The following is a 25,603-nucleotide window of genomic DNA, read 5'->3' as shown; positions in this document are numbered from 1 at the left end:
GTGGACGTCGGAGGCATTGACCCAGGTGAACTCGGTCCCGTACCCTTGCCACGCCACCAGGTATTGGAAGCGCCCCTTCAGCCAGCGGGAGTCGCGTATGCTGTGCACCTCGTACTCCTCCGCCCCGTCCTCGTCGACAGCGACGGGTGGCGCCGGGCGCCGGAGGGGAGACGGCGGGGCCTCAGGGACCAGCAAGGACCGATGGAAGACGGGATGGATCCGCATGGAGCGGCAGGGTCAATCGGTAGGCCACGGATTGATGACCGCCTCGGCGAACGGACCGATGAACCGGTGGTCCAGTTTCTTCGCCGGCGGTCGGACGGGAGATGCTGTGGAGAGCCACACGCGGTCTCCGACCACCAGCGGGGTGTTGCCCGTCGGGAACGATCGGCGACCGCTTGTAGTCCTCCTTCGCCCGATTCAGCTGCCGGCGCACCATCTGCTGGACGCGTGCAACTCGGAGAGAAAGGACTGTGTCTCGGGAACCGGGGAGTCCGGGGGCGCCAGAGGGAAGAGCCGCGGATGGTACCCCAAGTTGGCCAGGAACGGGGTGGTCTGGGTGGAGGTGTGTTGGGAGTTGTTGAATGCGAACTCCGCCAGGGACAGGTAATCGGCCCAGTTGTCCTGCTGTTGGTTCACGAAGCACCGGAGGTACTGCTCCAGGACGCCAATGATCTTCTCCGTCCCGCCGTCGGTCTCCGGATGGTGCGCCGACGACAGGCACACCTGCACCTCCAATGCGGCCATCAGGCTCTTCCAAAAGCGGGCCGTGAACTGCACCCCGGTCCGACACCACCCTGTCCGGCAGGCCGTGGAGGCGGAAGGCGTGCTGCAAGAAGAGGCGGGCTGTCTTGGTGGCGGTGGGCAGCCCGGGGCACGGGATGAAGTGTGCCATCTTGGTGAGCATGTCCACCACCACCAGCACCGTGGTGAACCCCGAGGACGGCGGCAGGTCCGTCAGGAAGTCCATGGAAATCGCCCCCCAGGGTCTGTCAGGAGTCGGCAAGGGCTGGAGGAGACCGGGAGGGCCCCCCGTGGCGGCCTTGGCTTGCCAGCACGGCACGCAGGGCGTCACATAGGCATGGACATCATGCCGCGCCCGGGGCCACCAGAAGGTCCGCGTTACCAGGTTGAGAGTCTTGAAAAACCCGAAATGGCCCGCGGCGGGGTTGTCGTGGCACTGGGGCAGGACGAGGACGGAGCGGCCCGTGAGCACATACAACCGCCCCGGAACTTGAGTACGTCGTCTTCCAATGTCCACGGAGGCGTGGGGCCGCCTCCGCTCGCCGCTGCTGAGACCAGGCGTCTTGGCGCTGCGCCTCTCGCACCGGGCCCGTAAGTCCACGGTTCCAGGCGGCGCCCAAGGCTTCCGCCGGCAGTTCGGTCCATGGAGGAAGAGGGTCTTGGGCGCTCAGGTACTCCGGCTTACGGGACAGGGCGTCCGCCCTCCGGTTGTGGCCACTGGGGATATAGGTGATGCGGAAGTTGAACCGGGCAAGAACAGCGACCACGGATCTGCCGCTGGTTCAACTTCCGAGCCGTGGTGAGATGTTCGAGGTTCCGATGGTCGTTCGGACCTCCACCTGATGCCGGGCCCCTCCAGGTGGTGCCGCCACGCCTCGAGCGGCCTTGATAGCCAGCAACTCCTTTTCCCAGATGGTATAGTTGCGCTCGGAAGGGTTGAGCTTCCAGCGGTAATGCAGCGCGGGAAAAGAGTGCCGCCATCCGCCGGGGCCTGTAGCAGCACCGCTCCGAGGCGGCGTTGGGCGTCCGTCTCCACCACGAAGGCGGTGCGGGTCGGGATGTCGCAGGATGGGCTCCGTGAAAGCCTTCCTGAGAGCCGTGAAGGCTTCCTCCTGCGGGGACCCCACGGGCAGGACCTTCTTCTGAAGGAGCTGGGTGGCGGGCCGTCAGCGTGGCGAAGCCCGGGATGAAGGTCCGATAGTAATTGGCGAAGCCCAGCAGCCGCTGGACATCCTTCACCCGACGCGGGGCTTCCCAGCTGCTCAGGGCCTCCACCTTGCGCGGGTCCATGGCGATCCCCTCGGGGGAGAGGATGTGCCCGAGGAACTCAATGGACGACCGGAGGAAAAAACACTTCTCCAGCTTGGCGTAGAGCTGGTGCTCCCGCAGGCGCTGCAGGACCAGGCGGAGGTTGGACTGCTGGGGCATTCCCAGCAGCCAGTTGAGCAGTCAGCTGGGCGACTTGCTGTTGCAGTTGCTGGTTGTCTGTTTGTAGCTGCTGCACAATCAGCGCCAGCTGTTGCAGATCCATCTTGTAGATGTGTGAGGAGTCAGGCAAGATGTCGTGTCCCACTCCTCCGCTGACGGCTGGGTCCGGGAAATCCGAATCAGGCGTGCCTCTGCAGCTCTGTCCAAAGTCCTAGCAAAATCCTCAGAGCAGGCAGGAGACCAGTAAGTGACTTCAGCAAGATAAGTTTGACTTTTTGCCTGACTCAGAGACTGCCAGAAAGTAGCTCCTTTATATAGGCCATGGGGTGTGGCACCATGACTCAGCACTCATTAAGGCCTGCCCCTCCCTTCCCTCTGTAGCCTCCGCCTCTCCAATCTTCTGATGCGAGGGTCACACCAATCAGCTGTTCTTGGGAGTAAACCCTCCTCAGGCTCACCTGCTGTGGAGGAGGGGGAGGGGTCTAGCTGCTCTGTTTGCCTGGGCATGGAGTCAGGGCTGGGGCAGGGAGATTCTCCTTCTGCAGTTTGTGTGGGCATGGAGCCAGGACTGGGACCGGGAGGCATACATTCCTCAGTGTGCGGGAGCAGGTAAGAAGGCCCCGGCTGCTCTGAGGGCGGGCAAGACACAACAGGTGTCATTCCTCGTGTTAGGGACTCGTTTGTCAATAAGGGCGGGTTTCCAAATGGCTGGTAGGCGGGAGGTGTCATCTCGTTTGTTCATGCTGTGTGGGCGTTTTTCTATCTCAATGGCTTCTCTGATTATTCTGTTGTTAAAGTGTTCAGTTTTGGCGATAGTTCTGGTCTTTTTAAAGTCAATATCATGTCCTGTGACTTTAAAGTGTTGGACCAGGGAAGAAGTTGGTTCCTCTTTTTTGACTGAGTTCTTGTGTTCTTCAATGCGTGCACTTATTCTTCTGTTGGTTTGTCCAATGTATGTGGTGGGGCAGGCGGTGCATGGGATTTCATATACTCCTTGATTTTCTAACTCAATTTTGTCTTTGGGGTTTCTTAGGATGGTGGATATTTTCTGTTTGTGCAGAATGCTGTCTTGATGTTGTGTTTGTGGAGGATCTTGCTGATTCTGTCTGTGGTGCCTTTTATATATGGGAGGAGGGCTGTGCCGTTTTCTTGTTCTCTGTCTTGGATTTTAGTGGGGGTTCTTTTGGATTAGCTTGGTAATCTTATTTCTTTGGAATCCATTGGATGTTAAATGCGTTAGTGAGAGTGTCTAGTTCGGGTTTTAGGTGTTGTTCATCAGCTAAGCATTTTGTTCTGGAGATGAGTGTCTTGGCTACGGAGTTGATCTGTGCTGGGTGGTGGTGTGAGAGTGCGTGCAGATAGCGGTTTGTGTGTGTTTTCTTCTGGTAGATGGTGTGTCCTAGGGAGCCATTGGGTTTTCTGTAGACTAAGAAAAAAGAGGAACCAACTTCTTCCCTGGTCCAACACTTTAAAGTCACAGGACATGATATTGACTTTAAAAAGACCAGAACTATCGCCAAAACTGAACACTTTAACAACAGAATAATCAGAGAAGCCATTGAGATAGAAAAACGCCCACACAGCATGAACAAACGAGATGACACCTCCCGCCTACCAGCCATTTGGAAACCCGCCCTTATTGACAAACGAGTCCCTAACACGAGGAATGACACCAGACCCACACTCACAAGGACCACACAGGATGTCACCACCGCACATCCACCCAGAAAGCAGACCCAAACCCACACTGATCATGAAGCACGACCAAGGACCAGAAGCCAGACCGCAGCTGCAACATTAGCCATTTCAAACCCCTCCAATCCATTCATGCAGCAGACTGACACCCACTATGAAGATGTAGCACGACCACAAAGCCAAACAACAGCTATGCAGCTCACCAGCTCAAATCCCCCTGCAGCACAGACTAGATTGAGCACAACCAAGCCCCCACCAACACAGGACACACCCCAGCCAATCAGGCACAGAAAACCCCATCCAATCAGAGCACAGCCAAGCTCCCACCCAATCAGTTCAAACCCCACTAGCAGTTAAAAGGAAGAAACAGCTGCGATCACATTGCTCCCAGAAGCACGAAGCTGAAGCCTGAAGATGACGAATGAGACTTCGTCGAAACGTCGCCAAGACACTTCCAATTTTACGGAGAAAACCCGAACAACCAAAGACCTATATATATATATATATATATATATATATATATATATATATATATATATATATATATATATAGATCTTTGGTTATTGAGGCTCCATGCTTGGCGACTGAGTCCGTCATCTCAGCTTGCCAATTCTGGATTGGCTGAAGCCTGAAGATGACGAATGAGACTCGCGTTGCCAAGACACTTCAATTTTACGGAGAAAACCCGAACAACCAAAGACCTATATATATATATATATATATATATATATATATATATATATATGTAGATCTTTGGTTATTGGGTTTCTCCACTGACTTAAGTCTCCTCATCTTCAGGCTTCAGCTCACTTTGAGCTAATTCATTGGCTGAAGCCTGAAGATGACGAATGAGACTTCGTCGAAACGTCGCCAAGACACTTCCAATTTTACGGAGAAAACCGAACAACCAAAGACCTATATATATATATATATATATATATATATATATATATATATATATATATATATATGTAGATCTTTGGTTATTGGGTTTCTCCAGTAATTGAAGTCTGCAGCTGATTCCGTCTCATCTCGTCATCTCATCTTCATGCCTGAGCTAATATTGGCTGAAGCCTGAAGATGACGAATGAGACTTGGTAAACGCGTTGCCAAGACACTTCCAATTTTACGCGGGAGAAAACCCGAACAACCAAAGACCTATATATATGTATATGTATATGTATATATATATATATATGTAGATCTTTGGTTGTTTTCTCCAGCAGAATAGTAACTGATTCGGCAATCTCTCGTCATCTTCAACTTCAGGCTTCTGGGAGCTAATTCATTGGCTGAAGCCTGAAGATGACGAATGAGACTTCGTCGAAACGTCGCCAAGACACTTCCAATTTTACGCGGGAGAAAACCCGAATAACCAAAGATCTACATACAAACACCCGCGAAAACCTCAGAAAACAAATATATATATTTGCTCCCAGAAGCACGAAGCTGAAGCCTGAAGATGACGAATGAGACTTCGTCGAAACGTCGCCAAGACACTTCCAATTTTACACGGGAGAAAACCCGAACAACCAAAGACATATATATATATATATATATATATATATATATATATATATATATATATATATGTATGTATGTATGTATGTATGTATGTATGTATGTATGTATGTTTTAAAAGTTGCACAGCCACTCAATAAGTGAACCACAGCTTGTAGTAAAATGATTGGTAAACAAATTTAATAAATAAATAAAATATTTTAACATTTCTATAGTTGTACAATCTAAACTTACCATCCTACCACTTTATTAATATGTTCACATCATTTGTAATTTCTTTTGCATCATAATTTTGTCTTGGGCGATTACATTTAACACATTGTTTTCAATTCTACACATTGTTATATTAATATCATATATATAGGTAGTCCTCAGCGTATGATCACAACTGAGCCCAAAATTTATGTTGTTAAGTGAGAATTTGTTATGTGAGTTTTACTTTATTTTATGACCTTTCATGCCACAATTGTTAAGTGAATCACAGCAGTTGATAAGTTAGTAACCTGGTTATTAAGTTTTTTTTGGGTTTTTTTATTTGAATTTATATCCTGCCCTTCTCCGAAGACTCAGGGCGGCTTACACTGTGTCAAGCAATAGTCTTCATCCATTTGTATATTATATACAAAGTCAACTTATTGCCCCCAACAATCTGGGTCCTCATTTTACCTACCTTATAAAGGATGGAAGGCTGAGTCAACCTTGGGCCTGGTGGGACTTGAACTTGCAGTAATTGCAAGCAGCTGTGTTAATAACAGACAGACTTAGTCTGCTGAGCCACCAGAGGCCCTTGAAGTGAACCTGGCTTCCCCATTGACTTTGCTTCTCAAGTCGCAAAAGGTGATCATATGAACCAGAGACACAGCAACACTCAAAAGTATGAATCTGTTGTCAAACATCTGAATTTTGATCACATGATCATAAGAATGCTACAAAGGTGAAAAACAGTCATGAAAAACTGTGAAAAATGGTCATATCACTTCTTTCAATGCTATTGTCTTTGAACAGTCACTAAATGAACTGATGTAAGTGGAGATCTGCCTGTATAAACAGCTTTAAAATACAACTTCCAATATCCCCCACAGTTTTTCCCCAAATAATTTCCCCTTTTTGTAGTGTTACTGTATTCATTCTGCTGAAAACCTAACCCTTTTCACTCATTTCAAAGACAATTATTATTTGAATTAAATAACTCTGTATCTTTTCTGCCTCTTTAAATCTTAAGTATTCCTTGTTCCATTTACTTTCTCTTGTGTACACATCATGCAACATATTTCTCTAATTCCCATTTTTGTAGCAGTCATTCTCTATTATGATTTTTCCTTAATCCATAGTGTCTTTCACTTTATCATCTTGTCTATATCCTGTTTCTATAACTCCATACAAACTGGTAGCATTTAATTCTTCTGATAAACTTTAAAATTCTCTTTTCTAATCACCACTTCTTGTTCACTCTGTGGAGGTTAATCCATCTTCTAATGTTTTTCATGTAGCATTTTCTTTTCCTTTTTTTCTATATTCTCGTTTTCCCAAGATTTCTTTTTGGCACTACCAGAAGATGGCCTATCCCAAATTCAGACCATTTCATCATCCCTATATCTTTCACTAATTCAATCATTCATCACAAGCAATCAAAATAGTTGTTAAACTCCTTATAACAAAATATGATCAAAGAAGCAAGAATTAACATTTTCAGTGATGTTTTAACGTAAAAATTAGGGACAAAGCACAGAATCTTGCTAGGAACTTCCATCCTTCATTTATCTGAGAATTCAATAAATTAGAAATTCTCAATGTTTTGAACTACTTTCTGAACTGGAATGAGCTACCACTTCTTCTCCTATCTTTTAGGTATTTAGGGCTAACATTTCTCTTAGTACATTCCCATAATTCTCATAACCTCTGACACCAAACACAGTTTTCAATCAAAGCTATTTTTATGAGTTTACATGAATATACTAATGCTTAAACCATACATTGTGCCAGGCTCAAACCCAGAGATGAAATAGCAAAATTCAATTGAGTTCAATCTTTTACTTGTTTACACCTAATAGAAAAAATATTTCCAAACTAAAGCTATAAGCTTCTACTAGACCTATTCTGAGAGATTTTAGGGTGGGAATATCCTGAACCTCTTCCCTCTTTCCCCATGCAGTTGGAGACTACACATCTCCAGAAAAGGGTAGTTAGAGACCAGCTCTGGAAAAGAGTACTTGGAGATTACTCTTAACTTAGGCCTCTCTCTGGGAAAACTCTGAGTTGTCAGAAGTCTCCCACTCTGCTCCTCCAGGTATACATAGAATGCCCAACCATCTTAAGCAAGTCACTTCAGTTGTCTACCAACACAAAATGTATAAAGAAACTAAACAATCACCATTCTCATATATTCTTGGATCTCCAAATCATCCAACAATTTTTTCTGTACATTCTCTTCTTGTTTCCCCCCACCCATTTAAGCCACCTAATAAAGGACCCCCAAATCACATTCATTGAGAATGTTGCATAATTTTTTCCCAAACTTCTTTCAATACGTCCATTTTTTCTGGAAAGTAATTGATTTCTACTTTCTTTTGCACCCACAACAATCAAGAGACTAAATGTCAATGGAGATTCTCCGTCATCCCAAGTGATGGTTGTCCCAAAAGTGCTTTTTCAAAAGGCAACTGGACTTTGTTTTTTCCTGGAAAAAAACGCTTTTGGGACAATGAAGAGACTAATCTGTTTCTTTTGGCTTACATTTCAGGCCTTTCATTTGCAATTAAACTTTGGTCTATCAAACTTTGGTCTAGCAAACTTAAACAAGTTCCTTTAAAAAAACAGTAGCTAATTTTTCATTCTCAAGGCTAATTCAAGGCACTGATTTAATTTTAAACCCCTGAACAATTTGCTTCCTCTGAGATCAACTTGCCAATCCTTTATTTTTCAGTGAGATCTATAGTTATAGATTTACAGATTAGAGGACCGCTGAGCTCTCATCCCAATTGTGTCCTTCCAAGAAAGACGGATGGCAGATCATGCTATTTCTTTGCTAACAAATCATTCCTTTTAACCTAGGCATTCCTATTTTAATATATTTTTATTGATGGTTGTTAGTTTTTACTTGTTATTTAAAATTTTATGATAATTATATAATATTTATATTTTCCTAACCTTGTTATCTTTATAGATGAAAGTCAGTTTATAGATTTCTACAAAGGTCAAAAAACCCTATATTAGTTTGTATTAATGCATACCTGTACTGAACAGGAAGAGTGGGCACATCTGTAGTAAACGTATTCACTTAGAATAAATCTATAAAATACTGAATATGAGAGCATTGAAAAAAGATGTAGGGAATAAATCTTTTATTTTATTGATAGACATGTACATGCTACATTAAACAAAACAGGTATATAATATTCCATTATCTGTTCATTAAGAAACTACCCACGGTGCTTTCCAAGGAAGGAACAATCCATCAAAATTATTTTCATTTTAAGCTTAATTAAATTAATGTGTACATTAGCCAGGTAAGTTGGAAAGACACTAGAAAGAAGAAGTGGAAAGAATACCAATATAGTAAAGTTTTTAATTGCATCCTTTGCTCATAAAATCGAAATCATTCACTTCTATTAAGGGGCATGCTGGACGCAGAGAAAATGCAAAAATCAAACTCAAATCACAACCAAGATTAGCATGTTGAGGTATGAACATGGGATTCAAACTTGTATGCATTCAGTATATTTCCCCTTTGCAGATAGCATGAAAAGTAGTGCCAGTGAAGGATGATCCCAGTGCCAAGCAACATAACTTTACTGTAATTCCATATAACTATAATCCCATGAGGGAAAGAATGCCTGAATCATCTTTTTCAGACATGCCGCATTGGACTGGCTGTTGACCTAATCAATATAATTGTAACATTATATTTGACTAAAGATTTTTTTTCACAGGCTCCCTTTCAAATGCTCACACAAAACACAGAGAAATTAATAAAATGCCATTCTTATCTCCTTGTCTCCTGTGCTGTCAGATTCTTCCTCCTGGCTAAAAACAGTGTGATACTGACACATATAGATGAGCTACACTCAAAGAGATTCCATCTTTCTCTCTGACATAGGCAAACAAAGATGCAGAAGAACATATTGTGGAAGAAATTCCATCATTTTTCTCCCCAAAGAGCATCATTACATTTCTTCCAATAAAAAAGAATGAAAGGTAAATGAAATATATTGCAAATAACTTGAGTTTGACTTAATTCGGATGAGAAATACGGGTAGTCCTCGTTCATTTGGTGACCTTTCAAAGTTATAACGGCACTGAAGAAAGCAACTTATGACCAGTTTTCACACTTACAACCATTGCAGCATCCCCTTGGTCATGCGATCAAAATTCAGATGCTTGTCAACTGACTCACGTTTATGACGGTTGCAGTGTCCCAGGGACATGTGATCACTTTTTGTGACCTATTGACAAGCAAAGTCAATGGGGAAACTGGATTCACTTAACAACCATGTTACTAACTTATCAACTGCAGCGATTCACTTAACAAAGGTCGTAAAATGGGGCAAAAGTTCACTTAACAAATGTTTCGCTTAGCAACAGAAATTTTGGGCTCAATTGTGTTTGTACTTTGAGGACTAGCTGTATTGTGATTGCTTCAAAAGTAATAATGATTTCTATTATCCTATTATCATATGTAGATTCCACCCAGATTTTCCTAAAGCAATCCTGCACACTTTCTGTTACTTTTTCTCATAATCTTAGGTTATCAGTTTTTATCTATTTTGTTTCGTATGTACCTATATGTAAATTTCTACAATACATATTCAGCTGGGTCAGATTGTCCTAATCCAGTATTGTCTGTCTTTGGTTCCCTTTCCTTTCACTTTATCCACTATCAGTTCTGAAAACTCTCAAGGCTGAGTTTTCCTGGCAGGAATAATTCATGTCTTTATTACCTCGAACTAAACATGGGCTGCCTTTGAAAACAGTGCAAAAGAGGGCCTGATAACTGGAACTAACAGGTTCCAGTTAGTGGCTATTACACTAGCTTTGAGTTTACTTCCAGATCCAGTTCAAAGAGTTTGTTATCACATTTAGACACTTTATTTTTGGCATCCAACTAACTCAGGGATCATTTTTATTCACGGATCATTTTTATATATTATCCCATGTGATCATGGAGACGGTCCCTACTCTTTGGAACACTATGCCTTTCCCAAGGTTAGAAATGACCCTAACTTTCCATTGTTTACAAAAGCTTTAAAAATGTAATTATTTTGCAAGACATATGAGTCATGACAAAAGAATAGTCTGGGTTAGTAAGATTTAGTTTGATTTTGTCTTGATGCTTTTGCCTGGAGTCCTCTGTTGTTTCTTTATAAAGAAATCCTGGAGACTGAAAAGATTTCACTTGAAATAAATTTGTATGTAAAACATGTCTGCCAGTTGTATTATTTATGTCAACATTGATTTATACCAGGCAAAAATGAAAATAAATTTGATATAGGTATAAACTTCCAGAAGCGGCTGCTAGTAATATTCCTAACCATATGCAGAAGTGCAGCTGATTTCCTCCATCTCAGAGATACTGTGGGCTTATTTGGTTTGCAACCCATTGTGTTCCATCTGCATTCATGGGGATGAGAAAACTCCATGGATAAATTGTAACAGTGGCCGTACAAATGATTTTGAAATGTTTTCAAAGTATTTTTTTTTATTCACATTTATACCCCGCCCTTCTCCGAAGACTCAGGGCGGCTTACACTATGTTAGCAATAGTCTTCATCCTATTTGTATATTTATATACAAAGTCAGCTTATTGCCCCCAACAATCTGGGTCCTCATTTTACCTACCTTATAAAGGATGGAAGGCTGAGTCAACCTTGGGCCTGGTGGGACTTTTTTTCTTTCAAAACATGTGTAAACATAAATTGTTTTACAAATACTGTATATCTGTATAGCCAGCAGTGGGCTTCACATATTCTTACCACCGGTTCGCCCAGTGTGCACTCGCATGCTCGCTGCGTGCACACCTTTTGCACATGCGCCTGGCCTTCCGTGCATGCATTTTGCTTGTGCTCACACCTTTTGCACATGCACCCAGCCTCGAAAACATGCCTAAATAGGATGGCATTACATCCGGGCGGGTGGGCGGCAGACGCTGCTACCGGTTTGCTTGAACTGAGCTGAACTGGTTGAATACCAGCCCTGTGTATAGTTCTTTCAGGTATTCAAGCATGTGAACAATCTATAGCAGGGGTCTCCAACCTTGGCAACTTTAAGACTTGTGGACTTCAACTGCCAGAGTTCCTCAGCCAGCAAAGCCAAAGCAAAGCTGGCTGAGGAACTCTGGGAGTTGAAGTCCCCAAGTCTTAAAGTTGCCAAGGATGGAGACCCCTGATCTATAGTAATCTTTTTTCTTCTTCTTTCTTTATGTTGGAATGAAAAAGAAAAGAAAAGGATGGCTGGATGTACAAGATTAATACCAGGTAAGTGTGGATACATTGTGCCTACTTAAAGGACCTGGAATCCAAATAACAAGAGAAAAACAGGGAGTGATTTCAGATAACCAGATTTCCTGACATATCCAGTTTAGCCCTCCATTAATACTGGTCCCTGTTGACAGCTGTAATATTGGATAGAATCCTTTAAGTTGTTATTGTAAAGAAAGCATATAACTGGTCACATTTATGAGTTGCTGTTTTAGAGATACACAATGTGATCGCATGAAGCTTATACAGGTAGTCCTTGAATTACAACAGTTCCTTCAGTGACTGTTCAAAGTTACAACAGCACTGAAAAAAAGACACTTATGACCGTTTTTCACAGTTACGATCTTTGCAGATCATGATCATGTGATCAAAATTCAGATGCTTGGCAACTGTTTCATATTTATGATGGTTGCAGTGTCCCAGGGTTGTGTGATCACGTTTAGTGACCTTCTGACAAGCAAAGTCAATGGGAAGGCCAGATTCATTTAACAACTGTGTAACTAACTTATCAATCGCAGTGATTCACTTAACAACTGAGGCAAGAAAGGTCATAAAATGAGGCAAAACTCACTTAACAAACATGCCTGGAGAGCCAGCCGTTCCGAATCTGACTGAACACTAGTTCGGTCACATATTCAGGCCTATCTAGTGGCGATAGGGACGGCAAAGCAGGAATACTTTTCCACTCTTATCACATCAGCAGATAACTGCCCAGCTGCCTTGTTTAGGGTAACCCGCTCCCTTCTTTTTCAGGGGGCTCAGGAGGACCCCTTGCAGGGTCGTGCTGAGGAATTTGGAAGGTATCTGCACAATAAAATTGCTCAGATCCGAGACGGCCTGGACGCAGATTGGGTGGATTCAGGCAGGACGATGGAGGCAGGTCTTGAGAATATTATTTGGGCGGAGTTCGATTCCGTGACTCCCGAAGACATGGACAGGATACTGGGGAGGTTGAATGCCACCACATGTTTAATGGACCCATGTCCCTCCTGGCTGGTGCTGGCCACTTAGGAGGTTACACGAGGCTGGCTCTAGGGTATTATAAGTGCTTCTTTGGTGGAGGGAGTCTTCCCAGCTGCCTTGAAAGAGGCGGTTGTGAGACCCCTCCTTAAGAAGCCTTTCCTGGACCCGGCTGTTTTGGCTAATTACCGTCCGGTCTCCAATCTTTGCTTTGTGGCGAAGGTTGTTGAGAGTGTGGTGGCTTGGCAGCTTCCCTGGTACCTGGAGGAAACTGTCTATCTAGACCCGTGCCAGTCCGGCTTCAGGCCTGGGTACAGCATGGAGACGGCTTTGGTCACATTGGTTGATGATCTCTGGAGGGCACGGGACAGGGGTTGTTCCTCTGTTCTTGTCCTGTTAGATCTGTCAGCGGCTTTTGATACCATCGACCATGGTATCTTGCTGCGACGGTTGGAGGGCTTGAGAGTGGGGGGCACCATTCTTCGGTGGTTCTCCTCCTACCTCTCCGACTGTTTGCAGACGGTGTTGACAGGGGGGCAGAGGTTGACCACTAGGCAACTCAAGTGTGGGGTGCCATAGGGGTCGATTCTCTCGCCCCTCCTGTTCAACATCTATATGAAGCTGGGGGAGATCATCCGTGGTTTCGGGGTGAGTTGTCAACTGTACGCTGATGACACTCAGCTGTACATTTCCACCCTGAACCACCCCAACGAAGCCGTTGATGTGATGACCCGGTGCCTTGAGGCCGTTCGGGTCTGGATGGGGACGAACAGACTCCGACTCAACCCATCCAAAATGGAGTAGCTGTGGATACCAGCGTCCTGGCACAGTCAGCTAATTCCATCGCTGACTGTGGGGGGCAAATCATTGGCCCCCAGGCAATCGGTGCGCAACCTAGGCGTTCTCCTGGATGCACGGCTGTCTCTAGAAGATCACTTGTCGGCCGTCGCCAGGGGAGCTTTTTATCAGGTCCACCTGATTCACCAGTTGCGCTCCTTCCTTGATCGGGATTCTCTGTGCACAGTCACTCATGCCCTCGTTACTTCCCGCCTGGATTACTGCAATGCTCTCTACATGGGGCTCCCCTTGAAGAGTACCAGGAGGTTCCAGCTGGTACGGAATGTGGCTGTGCGGGGGATAGAGGGAGCGTCATGTAGCTCCCATGTAACACCTCTCCTGCGCAGGCTGCATTGGTTACCAGTGATCTTCCGGGTGCAATTCAAGGTCCTGGTTATCACCTTTAAAGCGCTCCATGGCATGGGACCAGGATACCTACGGGACCGCTTGCTGCCGCCAACAGCCTCCCACCGTCCAGTGCGCTCTCACAGAGAGGGCCTCCTTAGGGTGCTGTCGGCCAGACAATGTTGGCTGGCGGCCCCCAGGGGAATAGCGCTCTCTGTGGGGGCTCCGGCCCTGTGGAATGAACTACCCGTGGGGCTACGTCTTCTCCCTGATCTTCAGACCTTTAAACGCGAGCTCAAAACTTTCTTTTTTCATCAAGCAGGGCTGGCCTAATGATTTTATTGAGGGTTTTTTAGTGGGGCTTTTAGAATTTTACATCTCTATTTTAATTACTTAGTGCATTGAATCAGTTTTTTAACTAATACTGTATTTTAACTTTTTTTGGTATTTATGTTTTATTTGTGATGTACATAGCCCTGAGTCCTTGGAGAAGGGCGGTATAAAAATTTGAATAATAAATAAATAAATAAATAAATAAATAAATAAATAAATAAAATGTCACTTAACAACATAAATTTTGGGCTCAATTGTAGTTGTAAGTCAAGGACTACCTTTATGCTAGCCAATTTTTTTTTACGCATTATCTTACCTAACAAAGTTAGGTTACCTAATTTGTTACCTAATAACAAAGTTATTAGGAAATGGATATAATGTGCTGCAGAAGTTACAACTTAATGTAAATATTATACAAGGCCTGTAAAATTGGCCTTTTCCTCATGGTTTTTATAGCTTAGAAATCACAGGTCTTGTGTTGCTGAGCTACTTTGCTGGCTAATATATCATCTGGATCTGAAGAGCATAATAAATTCTATATTGATGGACTGTAAGAATCAGCTAGGTTGGAAATAATTCATCTTTTCCATTATCTAAAATATTCTTCCCATCTTATCTACCTTTGGGTTTTATATCTGGGTCACTGAATACTCTGTAGAAAACCTCTCTAGCTTTTTTTACTTTCTTTTTCTTAAATATCTGGATTTTAGTAGCTGTTGCCTAGGTGGAGGCAAATTAATTTTAAGTGGGTTAAATTAAATTTAACCTGAAAGTGAGGATGATTCCTGGTAATTTTTCCAGAATTATTTGCTAGATAGTACTGGATTTGACATTTTGCATTTTAGATAGAAAAAGTCTTTTTCTATCACCACCAACCAATCTTTCTCTCTCTCTCTCTCTCTTTCTTTCTTTCTTTCTTTCTTTCTTTCTTTCTTTCTTTCTTTCTTTCTTTCTTTCTTTCTTTCTTTCCTTTCTTTCTTTCTTTCTTTCTTTCTTTCTTTCTTTCTTTCTTTCTTTCTTTCTCTGAAGTGTCCTTAAGTATGTAATAAAGTACTCAGATGTTTCTGATTTTAAAAGATAGCAAAATAATTTTGTTTAGATTTATTCTAGTTTCAGAAAGGAGAAATCACTAAAAGTGGATGCATTTTTTTGTGTGTGTGTTTGTGCTCTTTTCTTATAAAGTTCAAATTTGGAGTTGCACATAGAAGCCAAATGCTATTTTTCTCTTGACATGATCCCCCCAATGACCTGTTATAAATTTGGAATCACATAATGAAATGAGGACCACTCTTCGCATCACTGATACAAAAGAACGTAGTAATTAACTATCTTCAATGCAAATATAAAGTGACCAGATTTCAGCGATGGCAAAGCGGGACACCATTGACAGGGGAGGGGGGAGGGGGGCTGCGCATGCGCGCTGAGTCTTGCCATCTGCCTGAAGGAGGAGGAACGGCTGCTGCTTCTCCGCTCTTCCAGGCAGGCTCGGCTCTCCTCGGCTCTCCTCTCCGCTCTTCTCTTCCTCTCGGGTGAAGTCAAGCGGCGTCTCTCCTCCCTCTCGCACCCCCTTCTCCGCCACTCTCCCTTCTCCGCCTCCTCCTCTTGCGTTGCCGCCTCCCATTTTCAGAATGGGAGTGAAACAAAAAAAAAATCGGGATTTTTTGGAATTGCTGCGGGACGCGGGACAAATTATTAAAAAGCGGGACTGTCCCGCCAAAAGCGGGATGTCTGGTCACTATATGCAAATAGTGTGACTTAGAAATTAAAACAAACAGCTCCTCTGTTTTCTACACATTGGGGAAAAAAACTAGGAAAAATATCCCAGTATACCCAATCTATAGCTTTATTGCTGTTTGCATATCTAACAATATTGTTACCTCAAGCAGTAGTTTAGAACATTCTCTGGAAATATTTGCATGTCAATGACTACTTTAGCTTCAACCACAATAATACATGAGCACACAATAGATACAAACTCAAGGTAAACCTCTCCAAACTCGATTGCAGAAAATGTGACTTCAGCAACAGAGTGGTCAATGCCTGGAATGCACTACCTGACTCTGTGGTTTCATCCCCAAACCCCCAAAATTTTAACCTTAAACTGTCTACTGTTGACCTCACTCAATTCCTAAGAGGTCTGTAAGGGGCGTGCCTAAGTGCACCGGTGTGCTTACCATCCCTGTCCTACTGTTTCCATTTATTCGTACCCATTTCCTGTGTTCATAACCATGTTTATACTTATTCCTGTTATCTCATACATGTTTGACAAAATAATAAAGAAATAAATAAAAATGTTAAAAGCTGAAACCGCTCCTCTGTAAACAACAAAATACCTTATTCCACAGACTTGAAATCCTGGGATTAGAGAATTTAGAACTCCACCAACTCCAACAAGACCTGTGCTTAACTCATAGAATCATCTATTGCAATGTCCTTCCTGTTAAAGACTTCTTCAGCTTCAATAGCAATAATACAAGAGCAAACAACAGATTCAAACTTAATGTCAACCGCTTCAATCTTGATTGCAGAAAATATGACTTCAGTAACAGAGTTCTTAATGCTTGGAATACACTACCTGACTCAGTGGTCTCCTCTCCAACTCCTAAAAGCTTTAACCAAAAACTGTCTACCATTGACCTCACCCCATTCCTAAGAGGACTATAAGGGGCGTGCATAAGAGCACAAAAGTACCGACCGTTCCTGTCCTATTGTTTCCTTTCAATATATGTTCCTGTATATAATGTTGTGACAAAATAAAATAAATAAATAAATAAATAATAAAGATAATTCAATGCTATATGCCTCAAAATCTTGTTCACAGCAGCATCCCAGAGTCAGGTAGCACTGGGAATATAGGTTCACATAACAGCTGCTAGTTAATATCCATTTGCTACTGTAAATTTGTGCCTCCACCTTGCTGCTAGTCATCTCTTCTTCTGTTTCCATTCATCTTTCCCAGTATTATAGACTTCTCCAGAGACCTAGGCCTTTGCATAATGTGTCTAAAATAGGATAATTTGAGCTTGGTCATTTGTGCTTTGAGTGAGAACTCGAGATTATTTCTTCTGTGCTGCCTCATTTTGGCATCGGGGAGAGGGGGTAAATGTTCCTGAGATGGACAAGTAAAAAATGTGGGTAGTATATGCCAAGAGTTAATCTTTCATCCCAGACTAATTTCCTGGCAGCAGTGCAAATGGGACAGGTGACAGTTTGGCTCTTACTAAACCGAGGCAAATCATATATTTTGTGCCTTGCAATACTGACCACCCTGGGATGGAATCTGCAGCACAATAACTGCTTTATCTGCTCTGACTTCTGAAGCTTCCAGATGTCCCACTGGTAGCTAGAATGCATTTATAACACTCCAGAGACATGAGACACTAGGCCTGAACTTCTGATCAAGGATGCTGGGTGCCAATTCTAGATTTCACTGAAGAAGCTACACTAAGGAAATGTGCTTTTTCCAAAAGGCAGCTGGACTTTATTGGGGTTTTTTCTTAGAAAATATTTCACTTCTCATCCAAGAAGCTTCTTCAGTTCTGTTCCCACACCATTCAAAGGGTGTTCATCCCAGATTGCATAGCTAAAAGTCTGTAGAGATTCTCAGTCATCCAATCCTTCCATTCCCCACTATCCTGTCAGAGCTGAAGAAGCTTCTTGGATGAAAAGTGAAACATCTTCAAGGGAAAAAAAACAAGGAAGTCCAGTTGCCTCCTGAAAAAGCACCTTTGGGACAACCATGACCTGGATAACTAAAAGTCTCCACAGGCTTTTAGCTGAATAATTTTGGATGAACACCCTTTGAATGGTGTGGAAGTAGGAATGGATTTCCAGAGAAAAATTGCAGGCTACAGGAACCAGGAGCCCTACTCGGGTGAACCTGAGGCTACAGATAAACCTCCAAGTGCTTCAAGGACCCTCTAAAAGGATGCAAATGACCAACTGTCTGAAAGGAATATATATCCTGTCAGAGCTGAAGAAGCTTCTTGGATGAGAAGTGAAATGTCTTCAAAGAAAAAAACAAGAAAGTCCAGTTGCCTCCTGAAAAAGCACCTTTGAGAGAAACATCTGAAGAAATCCATGAAGCTCAGAGAGTATCAAGGACCCTAAAGATGATACAAACACTGTATCCATACTGGCTTCAGACCCAGTTTATATTCTGAAACATCCCTGGTTGCCCTTTTTGCTGACCTTTATGAAGAACTACATAAGAAAGAATATGTTCTTGTTGGTACACTGATTTATGAGGAACCTTTGAAAGCAACAAATATGGCATTATTTAGGAATACTTGTGTAGGACAGATTTGGGGATACTAAATTACAGTGATTCAAGTTGTCCCTTAGAATCAGTTTGAGAAAGATGTTTGATGCCTTGGCTTTTTGTTTATTGCGCCTTGTGAGCATTTGTTTTACTCTCTATTTTTATCTCTATAAAAATATCAGGGATTAAGGATGCGTTCTCATTAATCTTCATATGTAGAGTGGAAGACTATTTCTCTTTTACTGCCACAACCAAAAAACCCCAACAACCCTAGTTCAGGTTTTGAAACACTGTTTGAAAGTATCAACAGAGATATAAACCAGGCGAGGTAGAGGAGACCCAGGCATCTGATACAAATCACAATGACGCCACACCACAATGTGCATTCGCCCTCAACCCGACACTGAGATGAACTGGGATGCTCCATCAATTTCTAGAATGCATTTTATAATTGATGTTAAATATTGTAAGCTGTTCTGAATGGTATCGTAGACTAGAAGGAAGATATAAATATTTATATAATACATAAATCTGCATTCGCCCCCTGTCATGGAGAAAGAAGAAATGCAAATTGTAGTTCCAAATGATTGTATTTATGTCTGCAAGTGACATTTTTCTGTCAGTTGCAGCTTTACTCCATATAGTATATGATAACAAGAGGAATGACTTCATGGGATTTTCCCCCTGCTTAAACAGATAAATGTTTCTATTTGCAGGGGAAAAAATCATACATTATAGAGGAGTGTCCATCCAAATGATTTGTTTTACTGTCTGTATGTATGAGTCATAATCTTATCTCTGAGGGGGAAAAATCTCTCAGAAACACTGACAAAATCACTGAGCCTCGGTATTATTATTTTTTTTGAAACCCTAACTTTCCATTTTGTCAAGAGTTTAATTAATATGGCAAAATGACATTAATCTTGATGCACGCTGAAGCAGCAGGAGAGTTGCCTTTCCAAAATAATTAAACTGTATAGCAAGAAATGAAAGAAGGGTATATAACTTGAGTAATTATATAAATCCTTCCCCTGAATTCTCAGTAAATAAATTAAGGGCTCTATGATGAAGTTGTTTTAGGCATAACTTGACAGGAAAGGTGACTAAATTCTGTCTATCCTTCAAGAACTGGGAAGAAGGATTTTTTTTTAAAAAGCTGGGGAAACAAAATTGTTTGGCTCTATCTTTCAGCTCACTCATTTGATTCCTCCAGTCAACAATTATAGGAAGACTTCTCTTCAGCATTCTATTCATTCTCCACATTCAAAGATTAGTAAAAGGTGTGATGTTTGGAAACTCCTAAACGCAGCATACTACTGAGAGGTTGACTGCTTTAATTACAAGTTGCTCTCTGCCATTTGTTTCTTCACTTACGGATGGGTGACATTGGTATAGTTGTAGCCTGAAGTACAAACGAGCAGCAAGGAAGGTTGACCATGGCAAAAGCAGGCAATTTTTTCCTTGGATTTTAAAGAAATGAGTTACTTCACGTTTGCAATTCTGCATGGAGTAGTTCTGTGCAGGTTTCAATTTGAAACGCTTTAGGAAAAGTTAGCTAAAAGCGTATAGAATAGAATAGAATAGATTTTTTTTATTGGCCAAGTGTGATTGGACACACAAGGAATTTGTCTTGGTGCATATGCTCTCAGTGTACATAAAAGAAAAGATACGTTCATCAAGGTACAACATTTACAACACAATTGATGATCAATATATCAATATAAATGTAATGTATTACTGTAAGTTTTGGCGGGAGTTTTAGGCGGGAAATATCTCGTTTCTGATTGGATGCAGCCTCAGGCTGAAGTGTATATAAGGAGAGGTTTTTCTCCAGAGTTTTGCTGGGTCACACTATATTAAAGAGCTGTTGTCACTAACCTGGTCTCCTGCCTCGTCAATACCCAAACCTAACATTGGCGACGAGGATGGGATATTGAGGCAGAGCACCAGAACAGAGCTGAACTCACTACGAGAATCAAACCCAGCAAGGTGACGGCGAATGCAGCGATGACCGGCTACACGCCACCCACTCCGTTTGACCCTGCCCAGGAGACATGGGGAATATATATGACCCGTTTGAAAGTTTCCTGGAGGCAAGCGAGCTACAGGAGTCTCCGACAACCGCAAACGGGCTTACTTCATAAGCCACTGTGGGTCAGCAGTCATCGCCGTCGCAGAAGCCCTAGCGGAGCCAACACCGCTTACACCGTATCGTGGCAGACCCTTCAGACCCTCCTGAAGAATCACTCGCACCAGCCCGTCCAAATCGTTCGACGGTGCGAGTTTGGGGGCGCGAGGCAACAAGAAGGCGAGTCTATCAGCGACTACATGGCAGCCCTGAGACAAGCCTCCAAGCATTGCGAGTACCGCGATCTGGACGAAGAGCTGCTGGAACAACTTATACGGGGGTCAGAGACATCCGTTTGAGGAGACGGTTGCTAGCCAAGAGCAACCTGACATTGGCAAACGCTCTGGGCGAAGCCAGAGCCCATGAGATGTCAACCATGCAGCAGACACCTTACAAAGCGACTCACGCCGATGGCGGGCGCAAAGCCGAGCACAGTCCACCACGAAGAAACCTATCGTGAGTCAACCAGCGAAGAGGAGGAAGAAGTCCACTACACCGGAAAATCGACAAGGAAGACCCGGAGGAATGCGGAAGTTGCGGGCGACATCAGCGCCAAAGATGTAAGTTCAGGGCGCCATTTGCGGCGGTGTGAAAGGAAGGGCACCTGGCTCAAGTCTGCCGAGCACCCCAACCTTCCGCCGAAAATTCAAATCGGCCAATCAGAGCGGCTCTGAGTCAGAGATGCAAACCCACATTCCGCGAAATTTCAAACCAGCCAATCAGAGCGAGATCGGCGAGGCGACCCGCGATTGGCCAGGAAAGAAAGAGCGAAGTCAAACCGAATGACTGTTACCATAGACCACGCAGCTACCGCATCGAAGAAAAGATCTTCACAAACCCGACAATTGAAGGCGTACGTGCCGACTGGAAGTAGACACAGGATCAGCTATCACAATCATGTCCTGGGACACTTTTGTGAAAGCCTTGCCGCACATCGCAAAGCGCAAGCTACAGAAACAACGGCTCCGGGTGCAGGATTACCAGGGCAACCGCATCCCTGTTCGAGGACAACGACCGTCGAGGTCAAGGCACGGGACATACGAAAAGACCCTGCCCATCACGTTAGTCGAGGGAACCTTGCCAAGCTTGCTGGGGCTAGACTGGTTCAGGCGTTGGGAATGGGGGTGACTGGCGTCCACGAGCGGATGCAACCTGCAAAACGCCCTACTGGAGGAATTCGCAGACGATTCGAGGACCGTTTAGGCAAGTACAAGGGACCCCTATCTCCTTCAATTTAGACCCCAAATAGCTCCCATTAGGTTAAAGGCAAGGAGGGTTCCTTTGCACTCAAACCTAAAATCGACAAAGAGTTAGATAAATTAGTCAGCCAGGGATACTAGTGCCAGTTGACCATGCCAAATGGGAGGCAATCGTCACCCTATAAAACCAGACGGGTCCATAAGAATTTGCGCTGATTACAAGGCTACCTTGAACAAAGCATTGCAAAAGCGCCTACCCAGTTCCAGTAGTGCAACACTTATTGCACTCACTAGGGCACGGACAAGTTTTCGCCAAATTAGACTTGGCACAAGCGTACCAACAGCTACCCGTAGATGCTAGCACAGCTGAGGCCCAGACCATTGTAACGCACCGGGTGCCTTTAAGTGCACCGGTTACAGTTCGGGTGAGTGTGGCCCGGGCTATTCAAAATTTGATGGGCGGCTCCTACAAGGGTTACCGGAGTCGTACCCTATTTCGATGATGTGTTGGTATCAGGGAAGATTTAAGAGAACTGGGAAGCGATTAAGGAAAGTTTTGGCCATTTTAGGTCGGCAGGATTAAAAGTCAAAGCAAGCAAGTGTCAGATAGGGGTCGAATCTGTTGAATTTTGGGCTATAGAATAGACAAAAGGATTCACCCACTGAGAGCAAAGTCAAGCGATAAAGAGAGCCCCAGCACCCAAAAACAAGACAGAACTCCAGGCTTTCCTGGGTCTGGTAAACTTTACGCCGTGTTTTTAAAAGACAAGGCAACCGTTGCTGAACCGCTGCATAAATTGCTTGGAAAAACACTGTTTGGTCGTGGGGAAGTCAGAGAATAGGGCATTTGAGGCAGTAAAAGTTTGCTATCAAGCGATAGCCTGTTAATACAATACAACAACAGACTGCCGTTAGTATTGGTTTGTGATCGTCCCCTATGGAGTAGGAGCGGTGCCAGCCACAGACTCCCAAGCGGCACTGAAGCCCCTATAGCGTTCTATTCACGAGCGATGTCCCGGCTGAGGAATTACAGCCAGCTAGATAGGAGGCTCTGCAATAGTGTCAGGGGTGAAAAAATTTCACGAATCGTTTTTGGAGACTTTGAAATTGTCACTGATCACAGACCGCTATTGGGGTTACTGGCTGGCGACCGCCCAACGCCAGTGGCACTCTCACCTAGACTGACCAGATGGACTATTTTTTGGCCGCCTACTCCTACAAACTGCAGCATCGGCCTGGAAAGGAGCTGGGGCATGCGGACGCATTGAGCAGATGCCCATTGCCAGGGAATTATTTGTTTAGCAGAGTGATGGCGTTCTGGAAAAAAACTGTTCTTGTGTCTAGTTGTTCTGATGTGCAATGCTCTATAGCGTCATTTTGATGGTAGGAGTTGAAACAGTTTATGTCCAGGATGTGAGGGATCTGTAAATATTTTCACAGCCCTCTTCTTGATTCGGGCAGTATACAGGTCCTCAATGGAAGGCAGGTTGGTAGCAATTATTTTTTCTGCAGTTCTAATTATCCTCTGAAGTTTGTGTCTTCCTTGTTGGGTTGCAGAACCAAACCAGACAGTTATAGAGGTGCAAATGACAGACTCAATAATTCCTCTGATACAAGATACAAGAATAGGTTTTTTCCAGACCGCCATCATTCTGCTAAACAAATAATTCCTTCAACACTATATACTGAGTCTGCACTACTATTAATCTTGTCATCTTGTCATCGCTCCCATCGTGCATCTCCTTCCACTTATGACTATATGAGTAACTTTGTAGTCATACAAATGTAACTTTGTTGCTTGTATCCTTACAATTTATATTGATATTGTTTCCTGATTGCTTATTTGTACCCTATGACTATCATTAAGTGTTGTACCTTACGATTCTTAATGAACGTATCTTTTCTTTTATGTACACTGAGAGCGTATGCACCAAGACAAATTCCTTGGGTGTCCAGTCACACTTGGCCAATAAAAAATCCTAGTCTATTCTATTGATTTCTATTATTAATGGTAATAATGTAATAATGTAGTATTGAGATAGGTAGGTAATACTGGGCTATCTACAACACAGTTGATGAAGTACAAATAGTTTTCTTTATATTTTTCCTGATATAATGAAATGATTACAATGTTGCATTAAAATATGTTGACAAATCAATTATCTAGTTCAGTTCTGCAGCTCTGATACCCAAAATGAAAGAAAGGTACCTGGTCTAGATGCTTTTGTGCAGATTCGTCCATTCCCATATAGACCTACTGGACATCGGCCACAGAAGTATCCAGTCTTTGGAGGTTTGCGGTCAACACACAGCACTCCAGGAAAACAAGGTCTATTAGCACAGTTAGTAAGAGATGGTAGGAGTCCTGCATGACCTGAAGGAATATCCAAGACCATTGCTAATTTAAAAATAAACCAGGGAGCAAGTATCAGCACTGGCTAAGGCTTTCTTATCCTTTTATTCTTTCAAAACATAATTAATGCTAGACGCCCCCAAACTGTGTGCCAAATATAAGAAAACCCTAAAGGCACCACATACCAACCAGCTGTTTCTCATTAAGGCAAGATTTATTAGCCCTCTAATTACGTGTTGTAAAGTTTGGAATTCAAAAGTGTGTGGCATTTATCAGGGTGAAAAAATTTCACGAATCGTTTTGGGCGTGATTTGAAATTGTCACTGATCACAGACCGCTATTGGGGTTACTGGCTGGCGACCGCCCAACGCCAGTAGCACTCTCACCTAGACTGACCAGATGGACTATTTTTTGACCGCATACTCCTACAAGCTGCAGCATCGGCCTGGAAAGGAGCTGGGGCATGCGGACGCATTGAGCAGATGCCCATTGCCAGGAAATCGAGGACCCCACCCGGGCACACCCGTTCTACTAATTGACTCTTTGGACTCTGGCCAGTCACATCGCAGGAAGTGGCTCGGGCCTCCTACCGGACGTTGTTTTAAGACTGTAATCAGTTGGGTTCAAGGGATGGCCGCTGCCGGGCGACGTTTAGAAAATTTGTAAAGAAAAAGGGAATTGTCTGTGCAAGGGGTGCCTGCTCTGGGGGATAGGGTGGTAGTTCCAGAGAAGCTGAGGAAAAAGTCCTGGAACTCCTGCATGAGGGTCACCCAGGAATTGTGAGGATGAAGGGTTTGGCTAGGAGCTATGTCTGGTGGCCCCTAATGGACAGGAAATCAGTGACAGGGTTGGCGATGCCAAGTATGTCAGGAATCAGACCACTACCACCTCGGCCCCAGTTTTGGAGTGGGAGAAACCCCAAGGCCCTTGGTCCCGCATACACATTGATTTTGCGGCCCTTCCACGGCCAAACATTTCTAATTGTGGTGGATGCATTCTCCAAATGGCTGGAGATCATCCTAATGAAATCCACAACCGCGGAGCTGTCATCTCAGCACTAAAACACCTTTTGCCACGCACGGGCTACCGGACACCCTCGTGTCCGATAACGCCCACAGTTCACGCAGCATTATTTGAAGGGTACCTGGCTGAAGGGCATCCGACATGCCCTCTCAGCGCCGTTCCACCCTGCGTCGAACGGCCTTGCTGAACGTTTTGTCCGGAGTGCGAAAGAAGCGCTATCACGAAGCGGCCCCGGCGATTGGCAGGCACAAATCGACGCATTCCTAACCGTCCAACACAGGACCCCCTGTGTGGCCACCGGC

General features: G+C 44.0%; 1 protein-coding gene across 1 annotated transcript in view; it reads right to left on the bottom strand.

Moving 5' to 3' along the window:
* The window catches only part of LOC131203499 (delta-like protein 4), a 116,087-nt gene extending 91,766 nt beyond the window's left edge, over positions 1 to 24,321 (bottom strand). Inside the window, exon 1 of the mRNA XM_058193835.1 lies at positions 24,135 to 24,321. Coding sequence (XP_058049818.1) covers positions 24,135 to 24,321 — 187 coding nt within the window. The remainder of the gene's footprint in view (positions 1 to 24,134) is intronic.
* Between the last annotated feature and the right edge of the window lie 1,282 nt (positions 24,322 to 25,603).

The sequence above is a fragment of the Ahaetulla prasina genome, chromosome 1 (assembly GCF_028640845.1).
Source record: "Ahaetulla prasina isolate Xishuangbanna chromosome 1, ASM2864084v1, whole genome shotgun sequence".
Lineage (NCBI taxonomy): Eukaryota > Metazoa > Chordata > Lepidosauria > Squamata > Colubridae > Ahaetulla > Ahaetulla prasina.
The sequence above is the reverse complement of the archived record's forward strand: the minus strand, read 5'-3'. Positions and strand labels throughout refer to the sequence as shown.